General features: G+C 36.9%; 3 protein-coding genes across 5 annotated transcripts in view; 1 reads left to right on the top strand and 2 right to left on the bottom strand.

Moving 5' to 3' along the window:
* The window catches only part of LOC104768398 (CSC1-like protein At1g10090), a 6,066-nt gene extending 5,629 nt beyond the window's left edge, over positions 1-437 (top strand). For both annotated transcript variants that reach the window (XM_010492354.1, XM_019243374.1), the window contains one exon: positions 51-437. In XM_010492354.1, coding sequence (XP_010490656.1) covers positions 51-164 — 114 coding nt within the window. In that variant the 3' untranslated portion in view covers positions 165-437. The remainder of the gene's footprint in view (positions 1-50) is intronic.
* LOC104768401 (branched-chain-amino-acid aminotransferase 2, chloroplastic) lies at positions 341-2,661 on the bottom strand. 2 transcript variants are annotated; one of them, XM_010492370.2, is made up of 10 exons: positions 2,396-2,661; positions 2,225-2,298; positions 1,943-2,120; positions 1,685-1,861; positions 1,471-1,602; positions 1,295-1,393; positions 1,111-1,227; positions 937-1,032; positions 744-856; positions 341-658 (listed from the first exon to the last, which is right to left on the bottom strand). In XM_010492370.2, exons 1-10 carry the CDS (start codon positions 2,459-2,461, stop codon positions 544-546), a joined length of 1,167 nt encoding a protein of 388 aa, XP_010490672.1. In that variant the 5' UTR covers positions 2,462-2,661; the 3' UTR covers positions 341-543. The 2 variants fall into 2 exon arrangements, with proteins under 2 accessions (XP_010490672.1, XP_010490683.1); XM_010492381.2 differs by having other exon boundaries at positions 2,401-2,661.
* Positions 5,057-7,121, bottom strand: LOC104768388 (branched-chain-amino-acid aminotransferase 1, mitochondrial). The gene is made up of 9 exons (XM_010492342.2): positions 7,041-7,121; positions 6,785-6,959; positions 6,523-6,699; positions 6,298-6,429; positions 6,106-6,204; positions 5,896-6,012; positions 5,701-5,796; positions 5,359-5,471; positions 5,057-5,277 (listed from the first exon to the last, which is right to left on the bottom strand). Exons 2-9 carry the CDS (start codon positions 6,890-6,892, stop codon positions 5,163-5,165), a joined length of 957 nt encoding a protein of 318 aa, XP_010490644.1. The 5' UTR covers positions 6,893-6,959; positions 7,041-7,121; the 3' UTR covers positions 5,057-5,162.

Here is a 10,039-nt window from a genome sequence, read left to right as displayed (position 1 = left end):
CAGATTCTGAACAGTTGAAGCCTGAGAAAGAGAGTCTTAAAGCTGAATACATATGGGCGTTCCAGAGAAGTAAATCTGGCCATGATCTTGAGGTGAAGTCCTGTCCCAGTGCTTCACCAAATCGTTATTCTCCAGGATTTGCTGAGATATACAAACGAACTTGATACTTTGAGCTACTATGTATACTTGAAGAAAAAGTGTCCAGAATTGAGTTGCAAATTTAGAAGTTGAGACCCTTATGGGTGATGAAAGTAAGAGGTGTGGAAGCCATCGAAACATAAACAGTTCTTTCTGCTAAAATGAAATGTGAATTTTATAGTTACTGCAGGAGGAAATGAAACTATGGTCAGAACCACTTTTGTACAAAGATTCTTTTTAAGTAGTTTTGTGAAAGACAATGTTATTACTAAATAGAAAGGGCAAAAGAGCTTTCTGTTTCTGTCTCGTATATAGATTTACATGAAAGTGTTCTTCATTTTTGTGTATACACAGCTTTATATGCATAGTAATCTCCTTGTGGAAAAAGGTTGAATATTGGTTTTCTCAGTTGATATTTGTGACCCATCCCTTGTTGTCTTCAGTCAATCCTGTCTGGATAGAGACAAGGATGGAACGCAGTTTCTGGCAGACAGATTCATCCCCGGTTTTATACTCTACTCTGAAATGTTTCAGAAAGATTACATCAGTCCAAATATTTGCTTAAAGTTTGAGTGAAACTTGATCAAGTTGTTACGAGTTCTTACCTTTTGTCCTGATATGTTATAGAACCCACAGGAGCAACTACTACAGCAGTTCCGGTACAAAAGACTTCATCTGCATCCATTACTTCATCCACATGTACTGCCTTCTCTACTACCTGATTTCATAACTCAGTGTGAAACTTAGCCAAGTTTAGTATTTGGTTGTTTAGAGTAAAACAGTTTGATTTTGTATTACCTGATAACCTTGATCACTTGCGATCTCCATTATACTTTTCTGCGTAATCCCCTCAAGAATTGTTCCATTAGTTGCAGGAGTTGAGATTGTCCGACCCTTAATCAATCAATGATACAATTAGGATGCAACAAAGAGATTATACTGGAAACACCACAATCCACAATATATATATACCTTCACAACAAAGACATTGCAAGAAGAAGCCTCCTCTAGATACTTTTTCTTAACAGAATCGAGATAAAGAACGTCTGAAAACCCCAGGCTCTTGGCTCTGCTCAGTGCTTTCAAAACCTACACACATATATGGTTTATCAAAACTCTTTTGCCTCTTTGAAACTAAGTTGGTTTCAATACTTACTGGGGCATAATTTGTGATGCTCTTGACCCCTCCAGCTCCACCAGGAGCTGCACGGACATACTCTTCCTCAACATAGAGATTAAGAGCAGCCATCCCTTCCTGCAAACCAGTGAACAAAACATTTGCTAATCAAGTCCATCGCCAAAAAGCTTGGACAGGAAGAGAAATATAGATACCTTGAAGTAGTTACCAACTGGAGATGCATAGATAATGAACGTATATTCAGGTGCAGGGCCTAAACCAAGAATAGGACCACTTCCCATCAACAAAGGCCTAATGTACAAAGTCCCTTTCCCTGAAGGAGGAACCTGCCGAAACACATCACTCATCAGATCCCAAAAACAAACCTCTTCAGAAGATAATATTTGGTACAAAGAAAACATAATTTACCCAACGTTTGTTGGCGAGAGCGGTTTGTTTAACTGCATTAACAAACTGATCAACAGAAGGAGAAGGCATGAGCATTCGTTCAGCGCCAAGCTTCATTCGGATAGCATTGTGATCCGGGCGAAACAGTAGAAGCTTCCCATTTTCTTTCCTGTATGCTTTTGTACCTTCATATATCGCCTACGAATAATCCCAAAACGTTCATTGATCATACAGTTGAGAGACAAATAAAGAAACATCTAGGGTTTACAAGATCATTGCCTGTCCATAGTTTAAGACTCCAGCAGAAGGACTCAGCTGAATATTCCCATAGGGACTAAGTTCTCCTTCAGTAAATGCTCCGTCTTTTGAGCATTTCATGACATACATGTAATCAGCTGGCGTTAGACCAAACCCGAGATTGTCCCAATCCAAATCCACATACTCATCATCTCCATTTCTATAAATAATACAAAACAACAATTATGGAAACAGAGCCTCAAATGGTAAAAAAGGCAATATTTCCATGAATGAGTTACTTGAGAATAAGAAAACAAAACTTACTGATAAACAGGTTTCTTACGCTCATCTCGCAAGGCCGTGGCAGCTTGTGCGTTGTACTTAGCGAAAGTTTGTAGCTGTGTCGTCGGAAAAAACAAAAAAAACATGTTACATCTTAAATTTGAGTTTTGCCTTGGTAAGAAACATAAAGAAAAAAGTGTTGTCAGTTTATACCGTACGAATATGTACATGAAGAGGTAGAACCAGACTTTTGCGTAGAGATGAGACGGCTTTGATCATCTTCACAATTGCAGAGCCTCTGTTTTGGTTGTGAAAGAGGATTTCTCGTGAATTAAATAGCAACAACAAGAATATAAAGAAATAAATAGAGAATTTTTTTGACAAAATGATTAACCCAAAAAAAGAGAAGAAAGTGGAAGAAAACACAAAGAACAGTGTCGAATTAAGTAGCCAACACGTAAGTGATTGCGAAGCGAAGCTTATTTATTATGTGAAGTGTGGCTGCTTTTATCTTTTGGCAAATCGTTGAATTTTGTTTTTATTTTTCTTCTTCTTTTTATCTTTTAGTGGAAATTGGTATAGAGTTCTTATCTTGTTATTATTTTTTTTTCTTTTGCTTCGTCACTTGTGTCTATCTCCCCCATGATCAGATCTAGCTAGACGTGTCTCTCTGAAGCTAGAAATATTATAACGAAATCAACGCTACTTCTCTTTCTTTTTCTCGTTTTAATGGTGTAAGGTAAATGAAGAACTTCTGTGGGCTACCTTCAAAACTGTAAAAAATCCTATTTTTGAACAGTAAAAAAGTATCGTAAGTTGGTATAAATATTAATTTAGCAATGTTTTTCTTTAGCACGCAATTACCTAAATTATTGCAACAAATTATTCATTATTTTAGTATATTTCCAACTCGTGTTTTTTCTCTATATATTAATTGATTGATCCGCAGTTGTTATTACAGTAAACACGAGATATGATAGCCACGTTAGACCCGAGAGGTATTTGTCGGATAACAACTTTATTTCCATTCACTCATACATGATACATGTCGTGTTTTCAACGTCTTCGTCCTCTTTAAAACTACCCAAATGGGAGATAAACACGTTGTGGAGTTTGGCAGCCACGTCAGAATGAGATCTTCTTTGTCCGATAACAACGTTTTTGCTATGATGCTTACTAAGGATGTCCATTTACTATGATGTAGACTCTTCTTCACACTCCTCCGTTAGTTTTCTTATTAAACATTTCCAAAGGTTGCTATCAACCCTAGTGGACATATCTACGAACGTCATTGCTTTCAAAATTCTCAAGTTTGATTTGTCGTGTCTAATCAAAGCATCTTGAATAATCTACTATATGAGATTCTACACTACATAGTCTACAGAAAAAGCTTTGACAATATTGTTTCTCTATAAGCGAACAGTAGATCCATGGAGGATTGATTTTATTAATATCTGGGAAGTGTATTGTGTTAATAATATATGTCCAAAAAAAAAAAAAATCTCCCAATAAAGAAAAGCAACAAGGACAAAAGATTCATCTCTTTGAAGCATCAAAATTAAACATTTCTACGTTGATTCATAGCTTATTGCAAATTGAAACCATTGCGTTTACTGATATGATTCAACAAAGTCAAGTAAAATAAGACTCCTCACAAATTCATAAAGCCTATACTAACTAGTAAGCTTCATCAGAAAACCTATACTAGTAAGCATGGTTTCGAACCAAAAACGATCTTGATTTATAAAGGAGAAAAAAAAAAGAGTGTTACTATTCTAGAGTCTTCAAAGTTTTTTTTTTTTTTTCTCTCAAGGGTTTCTCTACCTCAACAAAGAAATCTTCTCACAAGTTGCTGATAAAGTTGGTTATTCGGTTGTCTTTGTGGGTATCCATCTTGGTGATGGCTCCTCTGTTATCTCACAACAACACAACTACCAAACTTAAACATAAAGGTCTTAACCCCATTGGGATCCTTGATTCGTCGCAAATCTTTTCATAGGCCGACCAGTTCTTAGCATGAGGGTTTGAAGAGTCAAAGTCATGATCCATTTTTTTGAAGCAGACTTGGGCAGCTCCTACACCTCTGTTCTCACAAAGAACATCCATGAAGTCAGCAAGCATGGAAGGAGAAAAGGCAATCTAAATAACCACTAACTAAACACTTTTTATTCAAATTTGGTATGTTTTTCTCTATTAATAAATCGACCACGTGATCAAGTGATAAGATTCTTCATTATGATTTCGATCTAATAATAGTAATTTGTATTATTTTACTCAAATTTTGAACAAACGAAAAAATCAAATAATTGGCTATTAGTCTACTATAGTGATGGATGATTGTTTTTAGATTGAAATAAGCTTGAAAATGTGTGTTTAAAATAGATATTTTCTTTATTCATTGGTGCAGTTTTTTCACAAAATGATAATGTGTGCTTGCGGCCTTAAATCCAATATATACATGCTCGGCCGCTCCTATAATAATAATGTTTTAAGTAGTTTAGTGGTTAAGTGAGTGACATATAATGTGCAAGTGAGCTGTTCGAATTACACCTGTATGCCCTTATATTTATTTCAATATAATTTTTTGTTACATATAATAGGCCCTTCAATTTTTGATGTTGCTTCTGCCGAGTAGACCATAAAAGTTGGCATTTTACGATAACAAAACAAAAAAAAATATTAGCATGACTTGAAATTTAATTTCGCGAGAGATTGCAGCCATATGATTAGGGTTTCCAAAACCTCAATCAGATTATATAATTTTGGGTCTTTGGGCTTAATATTCGTATTTTTAATTATGGGCTTTTGATCCGTTATTGGGCTTCAATTTTTGTTGTTTTCTCTCTACTGAAACAAGTGTTTAGAATAATACCAAAGCAAATCTGAACTTAGGATTATATGCAACTGCAATACAGTTTTTACTTATAACAATAACTTATAGATAATTTCAAAAGCAACATTCTTATATTAAAAAAAAACTTTAGGCAATCTCCATAACCCAATCCTTAGTGTCTTGGATAGAACCAGTTTGTATTCCCACCAGAATAGATCGAAGTTGCTGTGTAACAAGCGCATCTCCCACTTTGTACTCAATCCTGTAGATTGTTTATATAAACAGATATATGTATAAATTTTATGTAGACGCATATGTATCATGTATGTGGAGAAGAAGAGACCTTGTGTTCTGAAACGTGATGCTTCCAACAGAAGCAACCCCAGTGGCAGTTCCAGTGCAGAAAACTTCTCTTGCTTCCTTCAGTTCTTCGACCGCAACGGTTCGTTCATCCACCTGTCCATTACACACACTTGTTAAAACTCCCATGGGGTACTTATATATAGAAAGTATCTTTAGAAATCAAATTTTAAGTTTAAACATGTAAAGCCATATAAGGCAAATACAAACTATGCAGTGTGAAACAGTGTACGTGCTTTGCTTTGCCTCAAGAAAGGAAACAGAGTCTTGCTCTATTTTTGACTGAAAACGTTAAGAGGAACACAGATGTGGAATGAATACTAACCTTGTAACCAAGGTCAAGGGCGATTTCGATGACGCTCTTACGCGTGATCCCTCCTAGAATTGTTCCGTTAGTAGCTGGAGTCACTATTGTATTCTCCTGAAATACTCAACAAACTTCAATTAGTATACAAATCCGTCATTAGAATGAAAAGGAAAAGAAGCATTCAACTTCAGTCTTAAAAAGAGTTTGTTTAACCTTCACAAGGAATATATTAGAAGCAGAGACTTCTTCTATGTTCTTCCCCGTCTCTGCATCAAGATACAGAACATCCAAAAACCCTCTTGATTTCGCTCTTCTCATCGCCTCAAGCACCTTTTACAGTTTATCACCAAAATAAACACTTACTTTACAACGAAACAACTTGCGTAGTACTTGAAACCATATAGGATGCGAGTTAAAACTTACCGGACCGTAATTTGAAATTGCCTTTACGCCACCAGTTCCTCCAAGATAGGCGCGTGGAATTACCTCCTCCACGTACAGGTTCAACGCCGCTGTGCCTTCCTATACAAGCAATCTAATTCAAGACCAACACACAGATTGACTAAACAAAAGAAAGAAGAATCTCTCCCTTTTTTTAAGGGTATTGATAATGACCTTAAAATAGTTTTGAACAGGAGAGCCAAACACAAGAAACGTGAATTCTGGCGCTGCAGCCACACCCAAGCTTGCTCCGCTTCCAAACAACAACGGTCTGAGATACAATGAGCCTTTTCCAGGAGGAGGAACCTAATTGAAAAAGAAAAAAAAAAAAGCCTGAGCCTTTAAAAAAACTAAACCAAAGATTCATTTCGAGGAGCAAACGATATCGAAATTTTGTACCCAACGCCTGTTAGCAAGAACGGTCTGCTTAACACCTTCAATAAAGTGTTGAACAGAGGGAGAATGCATACACATTCTCTCAGCTCCTATCTTCATACGCATCGCGTTTAGTTCTGGACGGAAGAGAAGAACCTTACCGTCTTCTCCTCTGTACGCTTTCATCCCCTCGATTAGTCCCTGGGAACACCACCAGAAAAGTCGTTTTATATATTGTACCAGGCAACTTGTTTGATTTTTTGGATGAGATTTAAAAAGCTTTCACCTGGCCATAGTTGAGAATTCCAGCAGCAGGGTTTAGCTCGATGTTGCCGTAACGGCTAAGGTAACCCTGTTCGAAGTTTCCCTCGCTGCAACTTCTGGTGGCGAACATATAATCTGTCCGTACAAGACCGAATCCGAGTTTGTCCCAATTAACATCAGCATACTCTGCATCCTCACTGCAACACGAGAAGAAAAAAAATTCGACTGTTGACTATTGTTTACTGAAAGAAACTATTAACAGAACACACAATTTTTACCGCGTCGAAGGTTAAAAGAGTTATAAGTTAACACCACCACAAGAAGAGTTTAACACTTTTAACCCCACGAACGTGTTTGAGTTGCAAGTTGCAACCATAACGGTATATATATATATATATATATATATATATTTAGAAGTAGACTTTTAGCAGATATTATTTAAAAACTGTTTCCTCATTTTGTTTTCTTACGTTTTTTATTGTTGTACGAGAGCTTTCTGCGTGTGCACCCAAAGTGAAACTCTCAACATATAATTCTCAGAATCGAGAGGAAGAGAAAATGATTAATGAGGACGTACCAACTCCAACTAAAATAATATTTGAGAAACTATTAAGTGTGAGAAGCGTGGAAGATTGAAGAAGGCATTTATTATAGCCATGTTGCTATTATTACTTTTTTCGGTAATTAGACCATCCCCATCGCGGGATTGAGTGAGACTTTCTTATTAGCATTACAATATTGAAACCAAAAAAAAACAAAAAAAAAAAGATGAGAGCGAAAGACTCTCACAATCTCTCATATATTATTTTAACAGTAAATATTTTAGTTTAGTTATTTATTTAAAATTTTCAAAAAAAGACTAATCATATATTGTCATGTGTATATGAATCTCTCATGAAGTTCTCAAAAATTTTCATTTGAGATTTGATTCTCACTTCTTATTTCTATTTTTTATTATTTTATTTTTTTTATGGGTGAGAACTCTTTTGAGAATCCACATTGCACATGCTCCGAGGCCTCGTTTCTCACAGCCCTCTTATACGATTGTGAGAAGAGTAAGACTAATAATTTAAAATTTAATTAAACAATAACGTGATAATAAAAATAATACAGTATATTTTATTATTTCGATACCCTATGTTCACATGCATACTCATCGATACCAATGAAGATACTCTTAGAATACGAAATCAAAACTTTTGTTTGCATACCACAAAACCTTGAAAGATTATCTTTGTGGGGACATTAGTATGACAAGTTCTAACTAATAATTAACAAGACAGAAAAGTACATGTGAGTTTGTGATTTTTTTTTTTTATAAATCTTTTGGTATTATCTTTGATGAACTATATAGTACTACGTACTATCACGAAGGCTACCAATAGTTGAGTCTTGACTCTTGAGTGTCATAGTTTGATTAGCAATTATTTAGTTGGGATCTTTCTTACGCTGTTAAAGGTATATTGATGTTTATACTTGTTTGATTCAACTGTAAGTGAACTCTGTACTTTGTTTATAAGTGGTATTCAATTTGTTGCCCTGATAGTGAGAAACTTAAAAGTATGGTACAGTTGCGTATAGTCACTATTCACATAAAAATATTAACGGGAAACTAAATGCATACCAGCTTTCTTTCCTCAAGTTCATCATTAAATGAGCCCTACTTGTTTCTATTTTTGATAGTACCAGAAGCTTTTATAACCAACCTATTTGTATTCTTGTCTCATCAATTTCGATACAATTTTGTTGAAAGTATATGAACATATGGGAAAGTGGTTGTGAAAAAACTCCAAGTTGAATAATATCTACTAGACTACGTACTACAATTAAGGATGGTAGATGCAGTGAAGTTGGACAAGTATGAGAAATGTAGGTGGTGTGTATCATTCGTGATTACTCTTATTAGTAAGATTGACTCAACTAACCGATGATCTTACTTGGAGATTTCTACTAAAAGACATTTGGAGGTCTTGCATTGGTAGATTTGAGTATATTATTATTCTCTTTATCCCTTATTTATTCATAGAATGCCAATACTGTTGTAAACTAGAGAATTTAGGAAGTGAAATCTCTTAGTCTTATTGATTAATGTCGAGGTTACAACTATATATATAATAGGAGCATAAGGGCTAAAGCCCATAAAGCAATCGAGTACATAACATAGGCCATGGGCCGTAAAGCAATGGCCGATGGGCCGTACATGCGCGGACCGGTATATGGGCCGAATGGCCATGTCCTAACGGACTGTGAGCGGGCCGGTCTATAGAGTCCACAAGTGTTTTACAACACTCCCCCTTGGACGAGATGACCGTGCCATGTTGGATGGGATCGCTGCAATGTGCTTAGGGGATGCTGCCTCATTAAAACCTTACCAGGAAAACCCAATGGGACAAAACCTTGGTGAAGGAAAAAGAGTACAGCACACATTGCTCCCCCTGATCCAAACATCACTCCAAGTCCTGAAGTCTCCGCATCCCAATCTTGTGCGTGAGCTTCCTGAACGTCGATGTCGACAATGCTTTGGTGAAGAGATCGGCTGAGTTGTCGCAGGACTGTACTTGCACCACTTGAACTTCTCCGGCCTTTTGTAGTTCATGTGTGAAGAAGAACTTCGGCAGTATGTGCTTCGTCCGATCTCCCTTGATGTATCCTTCCTTGAGCTGGGCGATGCAAGCCGTATTGTCCTCGTAGATGACGGTTGCTCCCTTGCTGTCTTCTAAGCCGCTATCCGTCCGTATATGCTGAGTCATGGACCGCAACCAAACACACTCACGGCTAGCTTCATGGATGGCTAGGATCTCCGCGTGATTTGACGATGTGGCCACAAGAGTCTGCTTCATTGAACGCCAAGAGATCGCCGTACCGCCGTGCGTAAACACATAACCTGTTTGTGACTTACCGTTGTGTGGATCGGATAGGTAACCTGCATCAGCAAAACCAACTAGACAGTCTCGGTTATGGTTAGTATAAAATAAACCAAAATCAACCGTCCCTCGCAGGTACCGTAGTACGTGTTTAATACCATTCCAGTGCCGTATAGTTGGACAAGAACTATATCTTGCTAGGAGGTTCACGGCAAAGCATATGTCCGGCCTAGTATGACTAGCCAGGAACATTAACGCTCCTATAGCACTGAGGTAAGGCACTTCAGGTCCAAGAATTTCTTCATTGGCCTTCTTAGGAGCAAATGGATCTTTATCCAAGTCTAAGCTTCTAACAACCATTGGGCTAGTCAATGGGTGAGCTTGCTCCATATTAAATCTCTTGAGTACTTTTT

The sequence above is a fragment of the Camelina sativa genome, chromosome 3 (assembly GCF_000633955.1).
Source record: "Camelina sativa cultivar DH55 chromosome 3, Cs, whole genome shotgun sequence".
NCBI lineage: Eukaryota > Viridiplantae > Streptophyta > Magnoliopsida > Brassicales > Brassicaceae > Camelina > Camelina sativa.
Note: the sequence above shows the minus strand (reverse complement) of the source record. Positions and strands in the feature narration are given on the sequence as shown.